At 55.2% G+C, this 25108-nt stretch overlaps 2 protein-coding genes across 3 annotated transcripts; both read right to left on the bottom strand.

The window, feature by feature from the left end:
* Positions 1-1239: 1239 nt before the first annotated feature.
* Positions 1240-10418, bottom strand: VSIG10L (V-set and immunoglobulin domain containing 10 like). Its single transcript, XM_059044091.2, is given in 11 exon segments — positions 1240-2107; positions 2825-2918; positions 2920-2968; positions 3193-3306; positions 5772-6068; positions 6486-6764; positions 7200-7454; positions 8308-8592; positions 8751-9044; positions 9431-10264; positions 10349-10418. Coding segments are annotated over 11 exon segments (2613 nt in total). The 5' UTR covers positions 10389-10418; the 3' UTR covers positions 1240-2035.
* Positions 10419-13393: 2975 nt separating this feature from the next.
* ETFB (electron transfer flavoprotein subunit beta) lies at positions 13394-25004 on the bottom strand. 2 transcript variants are annotated; one of them, XM_067020418.1, is made up of 7 exons: positions 24867-24998; positions 18032-18190; positions 17712-17870; positions 16874-16936; positions 14758-14916; positions 13829-13949; positions 13394-13604 (listed from the first exon to the last, which is right to left on the bottom strand). In XM_067020418.1, exons 1-7 carry the CDS (start codon positions 24921-24923, stop codon positions 13525-13527), a joined length of 798 nt encoding a protein of 265 aa, XP_066876519.1. In that variant the 5' UTR covers positions 24924-24998; the 3' UTR covers positions 13394-13524. The 2 variants fall into 2 exon arrangements, with proteins under 2 accessions (XP_066876519.1, XP_058900227.1); XM_059044244.2 differs by lacking the exon at positions 13829-13949 and having other exon boundaries at positions 24867-25004.
* Between the last annotated feature and the right edge of the window lie 104 nt (positions 25005-25108).

Raw genomic sequence — 25108 nt, 5'->3', positions numbered from 1 at the left:
ACCTTGGGTCTGTGGGGATAGCCATGGTGGCGAAGACCACACGTGGAGCCTGAGAGTGACAGAAACACTATGGAATGCAGAGTGGAAGGTCTAGAGAAACTGAGTCCATGATGACATCACTTGAGCAAGCAGGTCAAACCTTACCTGATGCCCACTTTCGCTTACATAAGCAATAAAGTCCCATGTATGTTTAAGCCAACTCATGTTAGGTTTTCTGTTTCTAGTGGTTAAAAAGGAAATGAAAATTCTAGCTGATATAGATGTAGAGTCCAGGTATCCAGGACCCCAGCCACCACCTTTTTAAAAAGATCCAAGGACTGTATTTCCTAAAGGCCTCTTTCACCCCAATCTTTAACCAGAATCCTTTCCTTCCCTGAAACAGATGCTGGTTGCCTATACTTTAGTTGTTTCCACTTTCCTCTTTGCCCACCTCCCACGATACAGGCTGAGATATTTGGTTTCCCAGCCTCCCTTGCAGTGATGTGGCCAGCTTTTGTTCAATGAGCCATAAGGGAATTTCACTGTTAGGCTTCCAGGAAATTTCTTCCCCCACTCATGAGAGGAGAGGAACACTGCTCCCTTCCTTTTGTCGTCAGATACAGTTGTGTGAAGATGTGAGCTGCAGCAGCCATCTTGCTACGTGAGACAATATGCTGAGCCACTGCGGGTGGCAGTGTAGAAGCACACAAAGAGCCCAGGTACTTGATGGGGTCACTAAGTTGCTGAGTCAGCCTGAAACCACCTACCTCCATCTCTTGCCATCGTTGATTTTGTTACTTCTAGCCAAAAGAATCTTCACTGATGCACTCCTTAAATTTCCAACGAGAAACCCAGGTGGAAAAGGAAGGCATCCTGCTGGGGATGGTAGCAGCAAGCCCAGTCCTTCATTGGCCCCAAATATTTGATCAGACAACAAATATGGATGGCCTGCTGTGTACCAAACTCTGTGTTAAGTGCTGAGGATAATGACACGGTCTCCACCTTCGAGGGGCTCCCAGTTAAGAGGGGGTCGGGGGGCTTCCCTGGTGGCGCAGTGGTTGAGAGTCCGCCCGCCGATGCAGGGGACGCGGGTTCGTGCCCCGGTCCGGGAGGATCCCACGTGCCGCGGAGCAGCTGGGCCCGTGAGCCGTGGCCGCTGCGCCTGCGCGTCCGGAGCCTGTGCTCCGCAACGGGAGAGGCCACAGCAGTGAGAGGCCCGCGTACCGCAAAAAAAAAAAAAAAAAAAAAAAAAAGAGGGGGTTGGAGGCTAAACAAATAATTATGTATTTAAGTACAAGGAGCAGGAGGTTCAGGACCTCTGGGACCTAACCCATGACTGAGGCATGTTACGGTCATGGGGGAAGGAAAGGGTTAGGGAAGGGTCCTCTAAGATGGTAACGGTTACCTTTACACTTGAAAAATGAATGACGTAGAGCAAAGAATGCTGCTCCGGGCACAGCCCACTCTGGGAGCAAAGGCCTGGAGGCAAACTTAAGTATGGTGGAGAGAAGCAGGGGTGAAATTTCTGGAAGGGAAGGTCAGAGAGGCTGACAGAGGCCAAACCACAAGACTTTGAAGGTCATGATGAGGAGTTCGGACAATATCTGAAGGGCAACGGGCAGCCATAGAAGGGCTTAAAGAGAAGAGGAACGCGATCTGATCTAAGATGAAGACTCTGGGAGCTGGATGGAGCGTGGCCTGAAGCAGGCAAACGTTGACATAGGAAGAGCTTTCCAGAGAATGGAGGCCGGGTGCCGTCTCCAGCTCGGGGCAGCACAGCAAGCCCTGACAGTCGGCCACAGATCCTCGACCGCTTGAAGGTTGGGCAAACCACACTGTTAGATCAGCAGGAGTCTCTCCTAACCCAGGAGTTCCATCCCCTTAGTTGCACAAACACAAGGCGAGTCTTCTTCTGCGCTGAGAGAGGGAGACAGGAAGTCCCACGTTACCGGTCCGACCTTCGATCACGGCAGGACAGGAGGTCCGCTACTGCCGCTGGGGTGAAACAGGAAGTCCCGCCCCAAAAGTCATGCGCAGAGCAGGCCACCGGCCCTGGTCACACCTGCGTGGCCGCCCGAACAATCTTGGGGCCCCCACGTGGAAAGTTGACTGTCCTGGGACCAGAGGCCTGGAAGAGAAGGGAGGGATGGGGGACAACTTCAGGGGTTACTCTGGATGTGACGTAACTCACCCTTTTCTAGAGCTAGCTCGCACCATTCCGAAATTAGCTGAGTTCCCTCCGTTTGCAAGGAGGAAAAAATGTCTAGCCACCCTTGGGAGAGATAAGACATGCAACAACCCAAATTTTATGGGGAAGAAGACGTTCTAGCCCACTTCGGAGAGAAAATGGAAGTTTTGCCAATTTTTATGGAAAAGAATGAAGGCGTTTTCCTTCATTTGGGGGGGAATTGGAATTTCACACTTTTTTTTTTTTTTTTTTTTTTTTTTGCGTTACGCGGGCCTCTCACTGTCGTGGCCTCTCCCGTCGCGGAGCACAGGCTCCGGACGCGCAGGCTCAGCGGCCACGGCTCACGGGCCCAGCCGCTCTGCGGCATGTGGGATCTTCCCGGACCAGGGCACGAACCCGCGCCCCCTGCATCGGCAGGCAGACTCTCAACCACTGCGCCACCAGGGAAGCCCCTATTTCTTTTAATATATATAAAAATTGGATGGGAAGTCCTGTCCAACTTTTATATATTAAAAAAAAAAAAAGACAGGGAAAATCTACTAACTTTGTAAACCAATAAGAAAAGTTGGAGGAAGAGAATTCAAACCATCTCCTCTGCCTGACTAGAACACAAAAAGTTCCACCCCCATTCCAGGACACTGGGGCACCCACACTCACTGGGTGGGCCCAGGTTGGGCTAGGGTCCTCCAGAGGAACTTCAAGGGGCAGAGGCTGTGGGGTCTGCTCTGGAGTCACGCTCTGCATCTTCTTTGAATACAGGGGTCACCCTGAGAGTATGCTTCTTTTTGTTAGGATTCTCTCCTGGGAAAGGGAGGAGGAAGAGAAATAGAAACAGTTGATTGGCTGCTCTGACATGCCCACCCAGTCAATGGCAAGGGAAGCTGGGCTGAGAGGTGGAGTCTTACTCTGATTGGCTGATATGGAGGTAGGAAGGCAGGTTGGATGAGGTAACTGCTGCTGATTGGTTCAGAGGCTAAACCAATGGGACTCTTCGTAGGGAACCTACCACTTGGTCACTCACTCACCTCGAAAGTGGGACAGAGCGCTGATGCACAGGATGAGAAGTGCTGCCAGGAGGGCCAGGCCCAGTAGGGAGCCCAGGACGATGCCAGTGATGGCCCTGGGTCCCAGGGTGCGGCCTGGAAGAGACCAAGAGAAGGAGGGTAAGGGGAGCAGGAGCCAAATCTGGACCTGTTTCCTGAGGCCCCTGCCTCACCCCCCCTCAGAACCCAGGAATCTGGGACCCCAGCACTCTCAATTCATTTAACATTTCCTGAGTGAATGTGGCGTGCCTGGCATTCTGCCAGGTGGTGGAGATCCATTGGTGAGCAAACCGAGATACCTGCTATTGTGAGGATTAATTTTAGGAGGGAAATCAGAAACGAATGTGCAAATAAATAACATAATTTCAGATTGTGCTCAGAAGAAAAAAATAAATGGGCCATGATAGAAATAATGGAAGGGGAGGTGACATTTAGAAAAGCTGGTGAAGGAAGGTCCTTGAGGAACATTTGAGCAGAGACCAGGGGAATAAGGAGCCGGGCATGCTAAACAGGGGGAAGGGTGTTCCAAGCAGAGGGAACAGAACATGCAAAGACTCAGAGGTAGGAGTTTTCTGGGTTCAATGAAAACCGTGGCTGGAGGACACGGAATGAAGGTGGAAGAGGTAAAGGATGAAGTTAGAGGGATTAACAGGGGCCAGAGCCTAGGCACGAAAGGCTTCTAAGCAAGGCAGTAACAACGTGATCGGATTTGCACGACTTCGGCTTCTACCTGGAGAATGGATTGTAAGAGGACAAGAGGGGGCATATAGAGACCAGGTAAATGGCTGCTGCGGTCCAGGCAAGAGAGGATGGTGGTATCTGACCAGAGTGTAATGGAAAGAAGCGATGGGATTGGGAAAGCATTTCAGAAGGAAGTGATGGGACCCTGCTGGTATTTGGGATGTTGGAGGTGACGTCAGCACATGGGTGGTGCCATGTCCCAGGATGGCAAGACTGGAGAGTTGGTGGGGGGTTGGGGGGGGTTGTAGTTTGGGAGAAAAAACCTCAGGAGATCTATTTTGGACATGTAAAGTCTGAAATGCCAGCTGGACATCCAACGTGAAGATGTCAAGTAGGGAGGTGACTTTTCAAGTCTGGAGTTCAGAGGTCTGGGCTGGAGATCAGACATTTGAGAGTCATCTGAGTATTAATGATATTTAAGGTGATGAGAGGGGACAGGCCACACTGGGGAGAAATATAGGTGGAGAAGAGGGCTGAGGACTGACACATCCAATACTTAGAAGTTGGGGAGTGTTGCTGGTTGAATTGTGTCTCCCCCCAAAAGATACAGTGATATCCTAACCCTCAGTACCCGTGAATGTGACCTTCTTTGGAAATAGAGTCTTTGCAGATGTACTCAAGTCAAGATAATATGCAGAGAAGGTCATATTATCGGGTACTGAGGGTCAGGACGTCAGTATACAGTAGTCCCCCCTGCCCTTATCTTCAGGGGGATACATTCCAAGACCCTCAGTGGATGCCTGAAACCACGGATAGTACGAAATCCTATGTATGCTATGCTTTTTCCAGCATCACTACTCTTGCGCTTTGGGGCTGTTACTAAAATAAGGGTTACCTGAACGCAAGCACTGACATAGCATGACAGTTGAGCTGATAACTGAGACAGTTTCAAAGTAACAGGCAGAATACTCCAGACAAAGGTGTGATTCACATCCCAGCTGGGATGGAGGGGGCCAGCGTGAGATTTCATCACGCTACTCAGGCAGGCACGCAATTTTAAACTTATGAATCGCCTATTTCTGAAAGTTTCCATTAATATTTTCAGACCTCGGTTGACCCCTGGTAACTGAAACCTCAGAAATCAAAACCGAGGATAAAAGGGGACTACGGTATCTTTGGGAAGTAGACACAATTCAACCAATCAAGTCAAGATGAGATCATGAGGGCGGGCCCTAATCTGATATGACTTGTGTCCTTACAAGAAGACAGAGGCGGGGCTTCCCTGGTGGCGCAGTGGTTAAGAATCTGCCTGCCAATGCAGGGGACACGGGTTCGAGCCCTGGTCCGGGAAGATTCCCACATGCCGCGGAGCAACTAAGCCCCGTGCGCCACAACTACCGAGCCTGCGCGGCTAGAGCCTGTGCTCCGCAACAAGAGAAGCCACCGCGATGAGAAGCCCGCGCACCGCAACGATGACCCAATACAGCCAAAAATAAAAACAAATAAATTTAAAAATTTAAAAAAAAAAAAAAAAAAAGAAAGAAAGAAAAGAAGAAGACAGAGGCACACACAGGGAGGAGGAGGAGGCTGCGGGAAGCTGAAGGCAGAGACTGGAGTGGTGCCAAGGATTGACCATCACCATCGGAAGCTAGAAGGAGGCAAGCAAGGAGTCTACGCAGAGTCTCGGACAAAGCATGGCCCTGCGGACACCCCGATTTCAGACTCCTGGCCTCCAGAGTTAGGAGAGACTACATCTGTGTTGTTTGCAGCCACACAGTTCATGGCATCTTATTACAGCAACCCCAGGAAACTAACACAGAGAAAGAAGGAAGATCCAACAAAACAGACTGACCCCGGGAAGCCCAGTGGCTCCAACTCACCAGTGCGGTAGACCTGGCTTTGGGATGGGGTCCCTGGCTGGAGCCCCAGAGTGGGCAGGATACGAAAGACCCGGACCTGGGGCTTCTGAGGAAGGAGCGGCACCACAGCTGCGCGATCCTGAGGTCCGAGGGTGAGCAGGGAGATCCAGTCCTTGGACGCGGTGGTTCTGGTCAGGTCAGGGCTCTCTACCTGTGCCTGGATCTGGAAACTGCTAACCAGGGCCCCTCGCTCCACATCCCAAGTCAGCACTGCTGCATCCCGGGTTCCCTGCAGCCTCCATGAGGAGACAGAAGGTCCTGGGGAGGGGGCAGGGGAGGAATCAAGATGGGGGTTGTCTTCATGGGTCCTAGCAGGGAGAGGAAAGGGGGCTACGGGCCTGGACTCCTAGGTCCCAGGGGCAGAGGGTCTGGAGACCCCCAACTCCTGGGTCTAAGAAAGGAAGGGACTGGGGGCCCAAACTCTTGGGTCTGAGGGTTTCATGGAAAAAGTGACTGAGATCCAGGATTCCCTGATGCGTCAGGGATCTGGGGGTGGGAGTTCTAGGGTCTGGGGTCGGCGGAGGCCGGGGACCAAGATTTCTGTGTCCGAGGGAGGAGGGAACTGAGGGCCTGGACTCCTTGGTCGGAGGGAGGAACAGGCTGGAATCCCAGTCTCCTGGGTTTGAGAGAAGAGAGGGCTGGAGGACCTGGGTTCCGGGAAAGGATGGGGCTCACCAGTGAGGGTGATCTTGTCGCCCCCAGCACCCAGCGGCCCACTGCACAGCACGGAGTAATTTCCCAGGTCCCAGTCGAAGCTGAAGTTGCCGATGAGGAGCCTCCGCTCATCCTGGCTGAGCCGGAAGTGCCCCTGGCTTCCGGCGGACAGGGGCCGCCCTTCCCGGGCCCAAGATGCTCGAGAAGGGGGGGGACAGCCAGAGGCCTGCAGCACCACGTCCACCTTCCCTGACCCTGTCTCCTCGACCATCGGATGCAACAGCACGGCTCGAGGGGCCTCTGTGGGTGGAAGAAACCCAATCAAGAAAGAGAACAAGTCCTGTGCCCTTTGGTGAATCTAATAGGGCACCTTAGCCAAAAGAGGAAGATCTGCCCTTTCACTCCCTCCCTCATTCATTCATCTGATTTCCTTAACAAGGACTTAGGAAGCACGTAAGACAGGCCAGGTCCTGGCCTGGGAAACTCTTATTATTCTCAACCATGTATTGCTCTGAACACGTGGGAAAGTGTCAGCCCTCTTCCTGGGTCCAGGAAAGAAATTTTGGCCCCGCCCCTGCTTGAGGTATAGGGAAAACCTGCGACCTTCTGTAGGGTTAAAGATAGAGGAAATCTCTCTTCCTGTAGTTAGGAAGTCCCCTTTTCTCAAGTTCTAAAGGAGCAAAGAAATAGCCCCTCCTCCTCGGGAAACAGGAAAGAAGTCCCACAGGCTCTCACCCGGGGTGACAGTGCAGGTGCGCGTGGTCACCAGGTGGTGAGCAAGGCAGGTGACGGGGACGCCGATGAGCCGGGGGTCGATGCGGACAGCCTTCAGGAGCACAGAGGGCACCGGTCCCGCCTGGACGCCTTTGGGGAGGCCCTGGAACTGCAGGGAGGCGGCAGGGACCCCGCCGGGCCACGAGCAGCGGAAAAGGAGGTTGCGATCCCCAGGACCCTCTTCGATTGAGCACTGTGGGGACCCGGGGGGCAGATCTGTGGAGGGGAGGGAGAGATCAAGGGGGTCAGTCAGCTCCCTCCCAGCTCCCCTCTAGCCCCGCCTCTCGCGCGTTCACTCCACCCCTTCTTCGCCTGGCCCCGCCCTGTAGGCAGACTGACCCCGCCCCGTTCTCTTGCACACCCCGCTCCCTTTCCCCGGCAACTCTTGGGCTAAGTGGGCAGTCGCAGCCCCACTGACTGCCCCCCTTTCCGAAGGAAACTTCATCTTCCCACACTGACACCTGTCCTTCCAAACGTAACCCCGACCCTTTTTTCTAGCTCCACCCCTTCTACCAGGTTACTTTGGCCCCCCTCTCGGATTACTCCAAGAGTCGCCTCTTCCTACTGAACCCTCCCCTTTTCTTGACACCCCTGCCCTTCCGAGTGGGCCCTGCCCCCTTTCTAAGACGGCTCTGCCCCTTTCTAGAATGACTCCACCCCTTTCTCTCGTGACTCTGCCCCCTTTCCCGGGTAACTTCTTTCTCTTGCTGATCCCACTTACTGGCCCAAGCAACTTCGTCCCTTTCCTTTCTGTCTCCTACTCTTTGCCGTTGAAGTCCGCTTGCTTAATTTGATGAGGCTGCTCCTTCATCCCCAGGAAGCTCCGTCCTCTCAGCGCTGGCCCTGCCCCCTCTCCTGGCCATCCTTGCTCCTCCCCTTCTCTTGTGCATCCCTCGCGTTCCTTCTACCGGGATCTCCGCCCCTCCGTGCCGGCCACGCCCCACCACGCTCTTTCCCCCCGCCCATCCCCCGCGGGTATCCCAGCCCCTTGCTGGATCCGCCCCTTCTCCCGGGCATCTCCGCCCTTCCTTGCTGACCCCGCCCCTCCACCCCACCCCGCCGCTCTCACCCGCCACCAGGAGTTTGAGCAGCGAGCGGCGGCGGAGACCGGTGCGCGGGTTCGTTGCGAGACAGGCGTAGTTGCCGCCGTAGCCGGGCCGGACCGCGGGCAGCAGGAGGCGCGGGCCGACGGGCACCGCGGCCTCGGCCGGGTCGGCCAGGCTCCATGCGAAGTCGGCCGGTGGCCGCGAGGCGGCGGTGCAGCCCAGGGTCACGTTGCTGCCCGCGGTGACAAAGAGGGCGGGGTCGGCGTCGCGGTCCGAGGAGACAGTGATGACGGGCATATCCGGGCCGTCTAGGCGGAGGAAGGGGGTCGGAACCGCGAGAGTCGGGGTCAACTGGGACTCCTCCAGGATTTCCGGAGACTGGACCTCCAGCCCTCTCCTCCCCAGGGACTCCAGGAGCCTGAGCCCTCAGATCCGTGTCCCCGACCGGAGGCACCCCCGCACTCACAGAAAACAGTGACGTTGGTCGCGGCCTCCGCGTGGCCGAAGGGGCTGTGGACGCGGCAGGTGAACCGGGCGTGGTCGCTGCGCGTAGGGCGCGCGATGAGCAGCTGGTCGCCCTCTGCGCGGATCCGGAGTGGCTCCGCCCCCGCAGGGTCCGCTGCCTTCAGGACGCGTCCGTCCCGGGTCCAGCTCAGCTCCCCGCGACCCGGCCTCCACCCCACACAGCGCAGCCGGAGCTCCGCCGCCCCCTCCTCGGTCTCCGGGGCCTCAGGCTTCACCGACAGCTCGGACACGGGCTCTGGGAGAGGGGGCACAGACTCAGGACTCGGTTCTCAGCCCCCTCGTCCCTTAGGTCCAGAGAGCCCCAGCCCCCTCCACCTCTTACACCCAGGACTTCGCCCCAGCCCAGGCCCCCTCTTAGCCCTCCTCTTAGCCCCAAGAGTCCTCTTGTTCTACAGACCCATGAGTCGAGAGTCCAGGCTCCCAGGAGCCTTGGTCCCCAGGTCCAATTTCCCTCAAGCACCCGTCTTGACCCCCAGCTCCTCTTCTCCCTCCAGCCCAGAGGTCCTGTCTCCTCTGTCTAAGAACCCCTTACTCTGGGGCAGGGAACACATCCTCAGAACAGCAGTAACCTGCCCACAGCAGCCCCCACAGCCAGCGCTCTGGAACTCGGGGCCCACTTACCATATACACGCACCGTGAACTCCCAGACCTGCCGGGAGATGCCGACCCGGTTGACCTCAGCTGTGTAGACCCCAGCATCCTCTAGCTGGGCAGAGGACAGTTCCAGACTCCCTCGGGTCTGGTTAAATTGTAGGCGGTCTTGGTATGTGGGGTCCAGGCTCATCAGAGGGGTCCCTGGCCCCAGACTCCCAGCTACCAGCACCTTGGAACCTTGGCGCCAAACCACCACAGGGGAAGGGGGACCAAGGCCAGGAACTGGAACCAGAGAGAGCTGGATTTTGGTCCCCACCAGCACCGCAAGAGAGCCCCCCACTTGCGGGGCTAGGCTTCGCCCCGAGTCGGCCTCTGAGGGAACTCTGGAATCCAGGCTCTGGGCAGATAATTTAAGATCCTGATCCTTGGGGGAGAATTTTGAAACTGGGGCCTCCACAGAGACCTTAGTATTATAGGGGACTTGACTTTTGGAAGCTAGGGTCTTAACAGAGGAGGAAGGCTCCGGGTTTGGAGCAGGAACTTGAGAACCCGAGGTATGAGGAAATACTTCAGAACCCGGGATTCCAGAGAAGGCGTCCAGGTTCAGCTTTTTGCTCTCAGCAGAAACACTGTACCGGAAGGACCCGGGCACATCCTTCAAATTCAGCACCTCAGGAGACCATTCAGAATGAGGGATATCAGCTTTTGAACCTGGAGACTGATCTGGAAATTTCCAGCTGGGGGGTTTGATGGAGGGAACTTTCAAACCCGGGCCCTGGGAAGAGCTTTCTGAGTCCGAGGAGAGCTTGGTTCTCTGAATTCCAGAAGAGGTTTTGAAGGCGAGGACCCTTACTCCCGAGGCTGCAGAGGAAAAGGAGGGGAAGGAGTTGCTGGACTGCAGAAAAGGGAAATGGGGGGCAAGGGGCTGAGTGGGGGGGGGCTTACCCAGGAGCAAGAAGAGCAGCAGAGCCCGTGAGGTGTCCATGGTGCCAGCTGCACTGGCGAGGAAACTGGGGCAAGACCAGCCCGTGCACCCATTCCTCCCCGGCTAGACGAGTCCAACAGGACCGATAGCTTCCTGGGCGGGGAAGGGAGCCAGATCCACTGGGAGGTGCCAGGATCCCCCACCCAGATAGTATGGCTGAGACACTCACCCCACCCCCTTGTCCTCACCAGCGTAACCCCTGCACTCCCCACCCCCTGGGGGCAGATGGTGAGACTGGAGTCCCCGCTGGAAACTTAGTAACAAACTTGTGGAGGGGGGTGGGGAGGTGAAGTCAGGAAGACTTCCTGGAGGAGGGTCAGGTGCCCTTTCAGAGAGCGGCCCCACCACCCCAGCCTCCTGGCGCCTGGTCCACTCTGTCCTGCCTACATCTTCAAATACCCGTGTCTGATCCCGCTCCTCCTCTGCTCTCCATGGTCCCCTGTTGCCCTCAGGGCCGAGTCTCAAGTGGTTATCTTCCACTCAGTTATCTCTCCTGAGAGCCAGAACTGTGTCTCCTCAACCCCCAGGTCTTAACATGCCCCATGTCCCACTAAATTTAGAGGCTTCCCTCTAACCCTACCCTCCTGCCTTCTCCATCTCCAGTGCGGCTCCGCCATCTAGAGAGATGCTGGGAGCCTTCCTCCCTTGTTCCTTCCCCTCACTGCTGTCAGTCTCTGGATCTCACCCCTCCCACCCCCTGAACCGCTCTGCTCCATCCCTTTCTCTTTCTACCAGCCAGACCCCAGCACAGGCCTTGACTTCCTCTGTCCGCTTGCCTAGCCTCCTCCCTCCAGTCCGTGGCCCCCCAGATGGTCCTTGAGTCTTTCTACCCGCAGAGCGGCCCCCTCATCCCTCACAGCCCTCCTGTGGCTCCCCAGCACCTGGCCTTGGAAGACAACCAAGTTCCTCATCAGAACTTCCAGGCCCTGCATGGCCTAGACCCACCCACTCCTTTCCCCCTCCAGCACTTCCTCTTTGAACACCCGGCCATTCTCAGGCCATCTCTCCCCTCCCAGCCTTGGCCGGGAAGGTTTCCCTTGCCTGAAAGCTCTGGCTCACTCCCCCACCCCCTCCAACCTGGCTTAACTTGTCCTTCAAGTCTCACCTTATCAAGAGCCAGAATAATAATTAGCCATTTGCTGTGGTCCAGGAACTGTGTGAAATTCTTCACGGGCATCAGGCTGAACACTTCCAAACGCTCTATGAGCTGGGCGTTTACAAACAAGGATACTATGGCTCAGAGACATCAAGGGACCTGCTGGAGGTTGCACAGCCAGAGGGAAGAGCTTGGTCCACAATGGTCAGGCTGCTTACTCCTCCTGAACGCTTTCCCTACCACCCCATGCTAACAATGGTTATGATACAGAGTAAGCATTTTCGGCATGTCAGATATGGTTCTGAAGACGCTACATTAATTGCCCTTCAAAACCCCATGGGAGGACTTCCCTGGCGGTCCAGTGGTTGACTCCGCGCCCCCAGTGCAGGGGGCCCGGGTTCGATCCCTGGTCAGGCAACTAGATCCCGTGTGCCACAACTAAGACCTGGCGCAGCCAAATACATAAATAAATAGATATTTTTTTAAAAAAACAAAAAACCGTGTGGTAGGTTTTGTAGCTTAAAAGTGGTTACAAATTCCACCCTCCCCCTACTAAGAAATAGGGTCTATCTCCCCCTCCCTTGGATCTGGGTGGGCTCTGTGACTGTCAGACCAAGAGAGTACAGCACAAGTGGCCCTGTGCTGGTTTCTGCATCTTGAGAGGCCTTGAGAGACTGGCATACTCCACTTCCCGCATTACAGAATACTCCCGCTGGGACCCAGCTGCCATGATGTAAGGAAGCTCAGGCATCCCCGTGGAGACGAGTCGTGGTCCCTGGCCAACAGCCCGCTCAGGTCAACATCCCCGGCCAGCTTGCCAGGCACATGACTGAGGCATCTTGGACACCACGCCATTTGAGCCACCCAGACTGCCCCTACGTGGAGGAGAGGCAAGCTGTCCTGGCCAAGCCCTGCCCAAATTTCAGATTTACGAGCAAAATAAATGAGTTTTGGTTTAAGTCACCAAGTTGTGGAGAGGTCTGTCATGCCACGACAGACAACCGGAAAATGGGTATTATTACCAACTCCACCTGATGGAGGAAGAAACCCAGGCTCAGAGAATAGGAACCTGCTGAAGGTCCTCTCAGAGCCACGGACTGGCCAGGCTCTAGACTGGCCAGGGCCTTGGGCTCTAGACCCCAGGCCCCCAACCACTACAGCAAGCTCTTACTGTTTCGATCATCCACGTGAGGAAACTAAAGATCAGAGACGGGAAGTAACTCACTCAAGATCTCACAGCTGGTAAGTGTGAGGGTGAGGGTCGAAAATCACTATCTCTGACTCCAGGCCCCCGCTCTTCATCCTCACACTAGGTTTTGCTTTTTTGCTTTTTAAAAATCTGACTCGCTCTTTATTTATTTGTTTGTTTGTTTATTTATGGCTGCGTTGGGCCTTCGTTTCTTTCTTTCTTTTTTTTTTTTTTTAATTTAATTTATTTATTTCTTTTTGTGGTACGTGGGCCTCTCCCGTTGCGGAGCACGGGCTCCGGACGCGCAGGCGCAGCGGCCGTGGCTCACGGGCCCAGCCGCTCCGCAGCACGTGGGATCCTCCCGGACCGGGGCACGAACCCGCGTCCCCTGCACCGGCAGGCGGACTCGCAACCACGGCGCCCCCAGGGGAGCCCCCTCACACTAGGTTTTGATTGTCTGTTGCTTGTCTGTCTCCCCAGCCAGGACCAGACCTTCTGGCCTCATTCCCGCTTGTGTCCCACGTCTCAACAAGGGCCTGGCACCATTGTCTGTGCCCCCTTCACCACGGAAGCTCCTCCCAGGCAGGGGCCGGATGTGACGCCCCTGGCTCCCCGGCATCACCCAGCACAGGACCTGGCACACAGGAGACTTAAGTAAGTGTTTGTTGAATGAATCAAAGAATGGGTTTCTGGGGAATGAGTTAACAAAGACAGACGCCGGAAGAGTCATGGTTTTATTGACGGGTTTCAAGGAAAGGGCTCAAATGAGCCCAATTTCCTTCAGCTTGGCCACCAGGTCCTCTGTGGTCTCCACCTTGGCACCGGCCGTGCGCTGGGGTGGGTCTTCCACGCTAACCACGGAGAGCTTGGAGGTCAGGTCCACGCCCAGGTCCCCAGGCTTGATCACTTCGATCTTCTTCTTCTTGGCTTTCTGTACATGGGAGGCCCACGGTTCACAGGGCTGCCCAAGCCCCTGACCACACTCCTGCAGCCCTTCCATGGGTGTCACGTCTGCAGAGCCATTCCCATTGGCTGGACCCTTCTGGACCTGCCCACTGGCCAGGACACACGTGACCTCTCACGGGGCCACACCTGGTGCGGACACTTCCTGCTGGCTGGGATGCCCTGGGGAGCCCTCCTATCGCGGGAGCCCACCTTTGGTCAACCGCCGTGGAAAGTCCTTCACTGGCTGGAACGGACTGGCAAAGTCCTTCTTCTGGCAATAATAACTCAACAGACTCTTGGCCACGAGGACCAGTTGTACTCTCCCTGTTGGCTGAGACGATGACTCATTGAACCCTCCCTATTGTCACTGAAACCTTCCTATTGGCTGAGATGACTCACTTGAACTCACCTATTGGCTGAGATGACTCACTTGAACTCACCTATTGGCTGAGATGACTCAATGAACCCTCCTTGTTGGATGAAATGACATACTGAACGCCCCCTATCAGTTGAGATGACACACCGAACTCTCCAGTTTGGCTGAGATGACACACTGAACTCACCCTATTGGCTGAGATGACACATTAAACGCTAATGGCTGAGAGGACACACGAAACCCTCCGTATTGCCTGAGACGATACATTGAACTCTTCCTATTGGCTGAGAGGACCCAATGAACCCATTCTAGAGCCATGATGAACAGTGAACTTCCCGTTAGCCATGATGGCCTAAACGATGCCTTCCTGTTGGTAATGATTGCCGGGGGAACCTTCCCTGACAAGCCAAGATGACTTAATGAATCCTCCTTATTTGGCTAAGAGTACACGATGAACTTTTCCCATTGGTTGGAACGACAGGGGAACCCCTCCTGGAGTCCCGTGAAGCCTTCCTGTTGGCTGAGGTAACCAGCAAACCCTCCCTGGTCGCCAAAACCGCCACCCCCCAACCCCGGACTCTCACTATTGGCAGAAATGATTCCGTGAACCCGCTCCGTTAGTCAAACGGACCAGGTGACCCCTTCCTTTGGAGGCGACGTCCCGTGGGTCCTCTCTCCTCCCACCTGACCCCCAGGGAGGCACTGGGCCTGGCAGCGCTCACCCGTCCCCAGGCCCCCAGCGGCCCACCTGCCAGCCACTCACCATGATATTGGGCAACGTGGCGTAGCGCGGCTCGTTGAGCCGCAGGTCGGCAGTCACCACGGCAGGCAGCTTCAGGCGCAGGGTCTCCAGGCCCCCGTCGACCTCCCGCTCCACCTTCACCTTGTCCCCTTCCATCGTCACCTGGGAGGCGAATGTGCCCTGGGGATGGACAGCGTCGGGGGAGCACCGGTGAGGTTAACCCAGTGCAGGCACAGAGCAGGCCACTGCCGCGTGCACACCACGGGGTTGAGGCGGTGGGTGAGCACGGAAGCGCGAGGGTCCCACAGGGTGACCTGCAGACATCAAGCTCAGAGACGGGAGGGGGCCACGGGAAGGGAACTCAAAAACCCAGGGGAGGGTCTCTCCTGGGAGTCAGGGTGTAGGTCCTAATGTCCTGAACCTGCCCGTTGGATCTCCCTTCCTTCATGATAAGGAACATGTATTGAGTTTGGGGGTACTGTTCTAAGCGACTGTGTTAGGTCATCAGATCCTCGTAGGAACTCTGTGAGGTAAGTGCTATTATCCCCATTTTACAGATGAGGAAATCTGAGGCAGAGAGAGAGGCTCAACTATGCGTCCAGCCTGGTTCCAGGCTCCGTGTCGTGGTCTCACCCACCTTTCTGTCCCCAAGAGCTCCCTTTGAGGTCCCTCTGCTGAGCCAACAACAGAGCCTCCCGTGTACCTTGATCCTCGAAACATCCTCTGGGGCCCCCTCAGCACCCACCCTCTGGCCCAAGGCTCCTCTGCGCTCCGGTCCTGAACCACCATTTCCTGACGTGACCGACACCCTCTCTGTCTAACCAACCTGTTCTCTCCGTTCGCTTATTCACTGGACAAATCTTTCAGGTCTTAGTTGGAATGTCCCATGAGCCCGGCTCTGGGCATATGCACCATGAACGCAACCCCCAAGGACCCAGCTTTGGGGGGGCATCTATCCTGCAATGAAGACCACCGGTAACCAAGTGAATACACAGGGGCCACTGGCCACATGTGGCTTTCTGAGCACGTGAGATGTGGTTAGTTCCATCGAGGGAGGGACGGGAATTCTTCATTTTGTTCCGTTAATTTACATTTTAAAACCGATAAGCAAGATCCATTATCATGACTGTGGAGATGGTTTCATAGGTGTGTAACAGTCGTCAAAGCTGACCTAACTGTACACTCTACATGTGTGCAGTTTATTGTACAGGTTTTATCTCAATAAAGCTGTTAAGAAAAAAAAAAAGGATACTTGATGCAGTTATTGGAAAACGTTTAAGTCTGTTTGGAACAAGTTGGACGCGTGAATCTACTTTTTCAACACTGAGTATTAGGAATCTAAGTATTTCTTATGGAAATTGAGCATGTGACTTGAGATGTGCTGTGCATATAAAATACACACTGGTTTTCGATGACCTCGTACCAAAAGCCAAAAGAATGGAAAATAACTCAATATTTTTTTTTCGTTTTTTCTTTTTCGGCCACGCCATGCGGCTTGTGGGATCTTAGTTCCCCAACCAGGATTGAACCTGGGCCCTCGGTAGTGAAAGCAGTCTTAACCACTGGACCGCCAGGGAATTCCCGGCTCAATGTTTTTTCTATTGATGACATTTGAAATAATATTATCGATAGATTATGTGAAATAATATCGGATTAAAATGAATTTGGCCTTTTTTACTTTTTTAATGTAGCTGTGAAAAGCTTTAAATGCCCCATGTCGCTTTCATTTCTGTTGGATTGGAATGGGAAACGTGGGGTTGGGGTGTGTGTGTGAGTACTTTCATAGACAGTGGGCAAGGCAGGCCTCTCCAAAGACGTGATATCTGAGGAGAGACCTGGTGGGGAGTGAAAAGCCCCGAGGAGATCTGAGAGAACCCTGTTCCAGGCTGAGGGAACAGCCGGTGCAAAGGCCCTGAGGCAGGGCTGAGTGGTGTGGTTGAGGAGCAGCAGGCAAGGGAAGCAGCATGTGAAGGCCCAGATGGGGCCTGGGGGCCTGGCTGTGCGCCCCTCCTTCCTGCCCACTGGAGTAGCCATCCTGCTTGACACCTGCCTCCCTCCGGAAGGGCAAGGACAGGGGTGGCTGTGTTCTGAGCCCCCGGGCCTGGCCTTCAGCAGATGCTCCCCACTCCGGCCTCACCTGTGGCCAGTCCAGAAATCCGGCTGTCATCTGCCCTGTCTGGTTACAATCATCATCAATGGCCTGAGTGGGGAAAGAGAGAAGACTGTACAATGATGGAGCTTCTCACGTACCATTTGGGCCTTTCTCTAGAATGCACACTGGCAAATGTTTTCCCTGATGGGCCAGGTAGTAAATATCATAAGGTCTCCGTCACAATCACTCAACTCTGCTGCTACCGTGCACGAGCAGCCATAGTCAATTGCAGGAGCAGCCACAGACAATAAGTGTCTATGTAAACAAACGCAGTAGCATTCCGATAAAACTTTATTTATCAAATCAGTGGTGGCCACGGACCACAGTTTGCTGACTCCTGGTCTAGAATGATCCCATCCCCTCACTTGGGCCCCAAGGTAGGCAGTCACTTGTCCGGGAGTACATGAGGGCACCTGGCATCCCAGATGCCAAATCTTTGACCCATCTAAATATTCCAGAGGCCTCCCTCTAGCCAAACCCTATGCCAGTCACACTAGGGAACTAGATGAGTGGCATCTGGGCCAATGAGAACGTTTTATCCCTGACCCTAGTGATTGGTTCAGAGATGGGCACATGACTCCAGCTGGACCAATGAAGTGCCAGCTCTAGGAGCTTTGCTGGAGCCCTTGGAAAAGCTATTCTTATCTTTCTCTTGGGTTTGATAGGCTGGTGGGAGGTGAGCCGGGAGATACACAGGGTGAAGCCAAGACAGAGGAGAGGAGTGTAGAGCACGTGCGACTGGATCAAGCTGTGCCTGAAGCTTGTTACATAACCTAATGAGTGTGCTTTTTGGCTTCAGCCAGTTCACGATTCTGTCACCTACCTGTTTGCCCAGCAGCACCAGGTCCACCTTCTCCTTCTCTGCCAGCTTGGCCAGGACCCGGGCCACCTGCAGGGGACCCAGGCGATCCGCCTCTGCAGCCAGCACCTCCACGTGGATGCCTCGGTCTGCACCCATGGCCAGAGCAGTGCGGATGGTCTCCTGCCGAGCAGAGAAGGGGCTTGACTTGGCGTCTAGCCCTCGGGGGGCCCAGGAGCCCAGTCTCCAGCCCTCCTCCCTCAGACCCAGGAGTCCAGGCCCCAGTCCCTCCTCCCTTAGACCCGGGACTTGGGGTCCCAGCCCCTCCCCAGGCCCCCGAGCACCTGGCACTGGGTAGGCCCGCAGCTGACGGCAATGACTTCCTTCACCAGCTTCTTCTCCTTGAGCCGTACGGCCTCCTCCACGGCGATCTCGCAGAAGGGGTTCATGGAGTGCTTCACACCATCCGTGACCACACCCGTCCCGTCGGACTTCACCCGGATCTGCTCAGCCGGGAGGGGAGGTGGCAGGGTCAGGGGGAAGCGGGCGAGAAGGCGGGGGTCGGGAGGGGGGCGGTGGCCAAGACACCAAGCCTTGCGCAGGCTGGACGGGGACCACAGGGATCTGGAAGGGGGCAGGGCCTTGTCCAGGGTCCCACAGCTCCAGGGACAGAGAGGGTTAGAATTCACAGACAGGTGGAGGTCACCTTCTCACTCAGACATTCGCTGGGCACCAGGGACGTCTGCCATGCTCGTCTTACTCTGTGGCCGCTCCTTGGGCCTGAAAGAGTGTTTCTCAAATTTTTCTTTACCATAACCCACTGTGAGAGGTACATGTTACAATATCCCCAAGTGTATTATAAATGCACAACACACATTTATACATAAACATAAATACCAAGGCAATGTAAGGTTCGGTGATCGATGTTAACCCTTCCATTATACACCATACCCTGACATTTTCTGTTCTTTTTTTTTAAATGCCACCTGTCACATGGTTTTCCTGACCGACACATGGTTAAGATCTAGTCTGAAAAACACCAGCGTTGAAAGCCGCTCTCTGCCAAACAGGCTAAGGTCAAGGGCAAGCAAACCTCGTCTATTCCTTTCCTCACATGGTGAGTCTTCACTGAACACCGGCCCTGCGCTGGATTCCTAGGCACCACCGTGTGCAGGGCAGACAGGTCTGCTGGCCCGGGAGCTGCTGGTCTGGCACGGGGGGGCACGGCAGGAACAACTACTGCTTCTGTTAGTTTCCTGAGCCTGCTATGACAAATGACCACAAACTCGGTGGCTTACCATCTCACAGTTCTGGAGGCCGGAAGGCCAACATAGGTTTCGCTGTGAAATCAAGGTGTCGGCAGGGCTGCGGTCCCTCGGGAGGCTCGAGGGCAGAATCTGTTCCTTGGCTTCTTCAGCTTGGAGGGGCTGCCAGCATTCCTTGGCTTGGGGTGGCATCACTTCACCCTCAACTCTGTGCTCCGTCTTCGTGCAGCCTTCTGTGTGTGTGTGGGTGTGTGTGAGTGTGTGTGTGAGATGAAACTCGACTCCTCTCTTATAAGGACTCTTGAGATGGCATTTAGGGCCTACCTGAGGAATCCAGGAGAACCTCCCCACCTCAAGATCCTTAACTCAGTCGGGACTTCCCTGGCGGTCCAGTGGTTAGGACTCCGCGCTTCCACTGCCAGGGCCCTGGGTTTGGTCCCTGGTTGGGGAACTAAGATCCCACAACCCGCACAGTGCAGCCAAAAAAAAAAAAAAAAAATCCTTAACTCAATCACATCTGCAAAGACCCTATCTCTCCAAAGAAGGTAACCGTCACAGGTTCCATGGATGAGGAACTGCATAGCCGGGGGGGGGGGGGGGCCTGTTCCTCCCACAATCCTCTTGGTAGCAAACAGGGATGACAGTATTGGCCACTGTAGGAGCGTCTCGCAGGAGCCCTGTTCTAAGCAATCACACGCATCCTAACTCATCAATCCTGGCAACAGCCCCGTGAAAAGAGGAGCTGTTGCTGTCCCTGTGGGCAGACGAGGAAACTGATGCTCCGAATGGAAGTACCTGTCCCAAAGTCACAAGGCCAGTCAGCAGTGCTCTGCGCCCCAAGCACCCCACTCCCCTGCTGTACCACCTGACAATTCCTGAACGGGAGTCCAGGAGCTGTGAGACAGCACGATCGATCGGCGGGGGGGGGGGGGGGGGGGGGGGCGGCGCAACCCAGTCTGATGTTGGAGACTATCAGGGAAGGCTTCCCGGAGGCAGTGGCACTGGAGCTGAAGCTGAAAGAGGAAGTGGCGCATGGAGTAGAGTAGGTGTAGTGTGAGGGAAAGTGCTGGCGGTGGGGGAGGAGCGTGTGCAAAAGCCCTGAGGTTTGAGGAGTCCCAGGAGGCTGGTGTGGCCAGGGGAACACGGTGTGCTGTCGGAGAAGCTGGCAGGGGCCGAACCGGGGTGACAGGCACAATAACAGACCCTCAGGGCGCCCACATCCTAACCCCTGGAATCTGTGACTGTCACCTACGTGGCAAAAGGGACTTTGCAAAGGTGATTAAGTTTAGGATTTTGAGAGAGGGAGATTATCCTGGATTATCCAGGTGGGCCCAAAGTAATCACGAGGGTCCTTATAAGTGAGAGAGGGAGGTGAGAGAGCGTCAGGGTCCAAGAGAGAAAACGCTAGACTGCTGATCGAAGACATAAGAAGGGGCCACAAGCCAAGGGATGCAGGTGGCCTCCAGAAGCTGGAAAAGGCCAGGAAATGGATTCTCTTCTTGAGCCTCCGGGAGCCGTGCAGCCCTGCCAACACCTTGATCTTGGCCCGGCAGGCTCATTTCAGACTTCTGACCTCCAGAACTGTAAGAGAATAAATCTGTGGTGCTGTGAGCCACTAAGTTTATGGTAACTAGTTACAGCAGCAATAAGAAATGAATTCAACTGCACAGGTCCCAGCAGGCCATGCCGGGGAGCTGGGTCTTGATGCAAAGAACAACAAGGAAAGGTAAAGAGGTGAGCGGATCCAACTTAAGTTTGTACAAGGTCGTTCTGTATCTTGGTGCAGAAAACTGGAAAAATGGCAAGAGCTGAAGTGGGGAGACAGGTGGGCAGCTGTTGGTCACCGAAATAAGAGATGACAGTGGTTCAGACAGCCATGACAGTGGCTCGGTGCGGAAGTGGATGGATTGGAGAGCTCTGCGGAGGTGAAACTGACAGGGTGCTGGGGGAGGAGAGGGAGGAGTGTAGCAGGACTTGCGGGTTTCTGGTGGGTACATTAGTACAGCGGCGGAGGATGCTGAACTTGGCTCTAGCCTGAGAGAGAGAGATTGTCAGAGAAGCCTGGCTTGGGAGCCTGAATAATCTGGCTCAGGACCTGACCTCTTTCTTCTCCTTGGCCGGAGCAGACCTGAGCTGAGAGCAGGGACTCTCCCTCTCTGGGACCATTTCCCTGAACCCGTTTCTCTGGGGCTGAAGGACGTGGTTTCTCCTCCCATCCAGGGGACAGACCTGAGATGGGACTGTGGGATTCAGGCAGGGGTCCCCCAGTCTGGCTGTACCTCAGGGACCGGTAACATTAAAAGGAGGAGGAGAAAGAGGAAAAGGACCATTCCTACTTTCTATCACTGTTACTTCATTTTGAAAAAGTCAACTTAGCACCAACAGGAAGGCTCAAAACCCAGAACTTAATAAATGCACTTTACAGAAAAAGCCATGGAGCAAACACCATGCACTGAGTCCATGTTTTTTTTTTTTTTTTTCACTAGAACCTGGGCTGGGCAAGTCACCCAGGATTTCCCCAGAATTTCCCAGACACACCCGTGGCTCCACCCCTCACCTCCTTCCCTGGTCATCTTCCTCAAACTGCATCCCTCCTAACTCTCCCCGCCCCCTTCCTGTTTCCTTCTGGAGCGCGCCTGCCATATGATATATGCTGTACTGATTCGCTGTCTTCTCCCCAGCAGAACGCCAGCTCCATGAGGACAGGGATTTACGGGCATTTTGGTCGTGACCGTATCCCCAAGGCCTAGAACGGTACCTGGCATGTGGTGAATGCACTGGAAATATTTGTCGGATGAATGAATGAGAATTTGCTCACAAGAGTAATGCATTAAAACCTGCACCTGTCCGTTCATCAAACACTTACTAAGCAGCATGGAAACTAACAGGCCAGAGCCCTGTCTTTCATGAAAAGACTAAAATCCAGAATAGGAGTTTCCCCTCTATAAATAGGAAAGCAGCCCATCAGTATAAGGCCTCACTGGGAAGCCAGGGGGCCCAAGAGAGGGCCTCAAGCCTGCTCCGGCCCTGGCAGGACTCTCAACCCCAGACTCCTGACCCACAAGGAGGAAGGGATGCGAGCTCTCCAGCACCAGGGACCCGTGCCAGCTCACCTTCTCCGTGGAAGACCTTTGAAGCCTGAGTTGATTTCAAGCTTCAAAAACACTGTTTAGTTAAATTACGTAAGTCGGGAAACCATGGTTGGCCTGAAAAATCAGTGATGATCCTTTTTTTTTTTTTAAAAATAATGATGTTTTATAAACTGAGGGAGATGATTCGGTGAAGCTTCCAGCCTTGCTCTCTAAGGTGTAACAAATTAACTCTCAACAGAAACAGCCAGAGGGGACTTCCCTGGTGGTCCAGTGGTTAAGACCCCAGTGCTTCTACTGCTGGGGGGTGGAGGAGCACGGGTTCAAGCCCCGGTCGGCCGCACGCCACACAGCGCTGCCAAAAGAAAAAACGAAAGGAAGAAACAGCCAGGAACAGGCAGGCAAGCCGCCAAGGGCTTTAGAGGCGTTAATTCATTTAACCGTCCAGACAGTCCAGGACATTGGTTACTGCCACCGCCATCCTCATTTGCTGGATGGGTCAACTCAGGCACAGAGAGGCCAAGCAGGTGACCATGGAAGGCCTCATAGACAGGGTGACTTTTGAGGAAAGTCTGGAAGGAAGTGAGGAAGCAACGCGGGGAACACACAGTTGGGTCGACCTTGCACACCACCACCAACCCCCCCTCTCCCGAAAGGAGCTGCCAGTCTGGGGGCAGGGGGTGACGACTGGGCAAACAGAGGATCTCAATCCAGTGGGGGAAGGGCTGAGACGCAAGCCCAGGGAGCTGCAGGAGCGCCCAAGGATACATCGGGGTAGCCTGAGGGGGTGGGGTGGGGGTGGGTATGAGCAGCTGGGAGGCTCAAAGGGGTGCTGGAGGGCCCGGGGGCCAGGGATGGACCACGAAGCCTGGCGGAGGGGCTGGGACTTTGTCCTCAGGGTGCTGGGAGTGGAGGGATGAGGAGGAGGGGAGGGGCATGGTCAGCCCTGGGGGCAGGAAGCCCCCCACACGCAGGCTGGGAGGGGATGGACGAGGGGAGAGACTGGGGAACCAGGAGGAGACAGCGGTGAGGCTTCTTCAGGTAGAAGAAGATGAAGCCTGACCTGCTGGAGAAGTGCAGAGAGATGGAGAGGGCAGCGGGGACGGGGCTGAGACATGAAAGGCTATGGGAGATGAGGGAAGGAGGGCGGGGGTGGCGCCCGGGTTGGCAGCGTTTGAATCACTTGTTTCAGACACATCCAGGGAGATGCGCTGGGGCGCTGTGGAAGGGGCAGGCCCTGCCAACACTGCAGAAAAAGGACAGGAGCTCATGTCAGGACGAGTTCACACTTCCCCATTCAGCACAAACACCAGAGGCACCCATGGGCCAGGTCCTGGGCTGGGCGATGCTGGCACCCAGAGCTGAGTCAAATGTGAGCCTGTCTGGCGGGGCAGACAGATATGACCCCAGACATCTCAGGCCAGGGCCCAGGGCTGGGGCAGGGGGAGGCTATGGGAGCCCCAGGGGACAGTCAGAGTGGGAAGGAAAACAGAAGAATCGGGTCCCAGGATCCCAAGACGAGCTTGTCCCCCAAACAAGCAACCTCCCCTGCCACACGCTGCCAGAGCTGTCATTAGGCCGAGTGGCTGCTGAGTGAGAGCGGAACTTGGTTGCATCTTGACTTGACTGCGGCTGCCTAGCCAGGTGATCCGGCAGCTAACAGAACCTCCACAGGACTGTGTCCCCCCCTGTCCAACAGGATTAATAATATCTAAACAGGGGAACTCCCTGGCGGTCCAGTGATTCAGACTCTGCGCTTTCACTGCCGTGGCCCGGATAAAATCTCTAGTTGGGGAACTAAGATCCCACAAGGCATGCAGCATGGCCAAAAAAAAAAAAAAAAAAAAAAAATCTAGACGGTATTGAAAGGACTGCATAGATTCATCTCCAGCAAGGACCCAGAACGCTGCCTCGTGCATAGTAAGGACCCACTAAATGTGAGTTGTTAATGACTGCTTAAGTTTTCATGCTAGGGTCAGGCCTCCAGGTCCTGTACTGGGCAATGCTGGGGACACAGAGGTGGCCTCCTAGTCTGATGGGCCCTGCAGGGTGGGGACATACAAGGAGGGACAGTCACTGCCTTCAGTCTGGTTTAGGCCAACCATTGGGACAAAGTGGCTTGAGGGACTGTGTCTGATTTACCTCTGTCTGGGGACAAGCCAGGCCCTCAGAGATCCTGCCCTCCACCCCTCTCATGGAGGTCGCCAGCTACACCACCAACTTGTCAGACTGCTTTTCATCTCTAGCAAACACACTTCTCCCTTCCCAGCTAGTTTCCTCACTTGCCCTGGGGCTGTGATAGCTTCTGGGTTCCCACAGGACCTCCATGAGAGCACTTTTTTTGTGCTGAACAGTCAATTGAGTGTGCGATGCAGCCGAGTGGGTGAAAGCCTGGATTGTGTGCAAAGCACTAGATGGGATGAGGAGTCAGAGGGACCTGGATAGGAATCCCGGCTGTGCCCCTTCCCAGCTGAGTGACCCCTCTGTGCCTCAGTTTCTGCGTGTGTTAAACAGGAACCACGGCTCCTCCAGCAGGTAAGAAATAGAGAAGGTAACTCGCCCTGCACACAATTCTCAAGAGAGTGAGTACAGAACTGGCGGAAGGGGAACGGGGTCATGACCCAGAAGGGCTGGGTTTGAATGAAGAGGGATCGGGAGTCAGAACCTCTCAGTTCTTGATCTTTGCCCTCAGGTGTGACTTTGACGTTTGAGGGAAGAGCTGCAGAGATCAGAGGTACCAGAAGACCCTCATACAGTATGCGCTCTTGACCCCGGAAGTATACGGCCGCGGGGCTCAGGGAGGAGGGAAAGGGGGGCCCGGTCACCTTCACGGCGAAGTCGATGACCCTCTTGACAGCCACAAGCGCGCGCAGCTCCGCCATCTTCCCTCCGCGGCGACCCGCCGGGTCAGCCCTCACCCCGGGCCACACGGTCCGGACGCCCCGCCCCCTGTCTTTCTCTGCGCCGGCGCCCCGCGCCACCAGCCAGTCAACCGCTGCGGTGCCCGCCTCCCCGCCCCGACAGAGGACCAATCAGAAGCCCGAAAGGGAGGGCGGTGCTGCAAGCG

This window comes from Kogia breviceps, chromosome 18 (assembly GCF_026419965.1).
Source record: "Kogia breviceps isolate mKogBre1 chromosome 18, mKogBre1 haplotype 1, whole genome shotgun sequence".
Taxonomy (NCBI): domain Eukaryota; kingdom Metazoa; phylum Chordata; class Mammalia; order Artiodactyla; family Physeteridae; genus Kogia; species Kogia breviceps.
Note: the sequence above shows the minus strand (reverse complement) of the source record. Positions and strands in the feature narration are given on the sequence as shown.

Coding starts and splice junctions, on each gene's coding strand:
- ETFB (XM_067020418.1), bottom strand. CDS start 24,923: ATGGCGGAGCTGCGCGCGCTTGTGGCTGTCAAGAGGGTCATCGACTTC. Junction 17,871..18,031: donor GCGGGCCTACCCAGTGCCAG/GTGCTCGGGGGC, acceptor TCTGCTCGGCAG/GAGACCATCCGCACTGCTCT. Junction 13,950..14,757: donor CCACGTTGCCCAATATCATG/GTGAGTGGCTGG, acceptor TCATCGTCTCAG/CCAACAGGGAGAGTACAACT.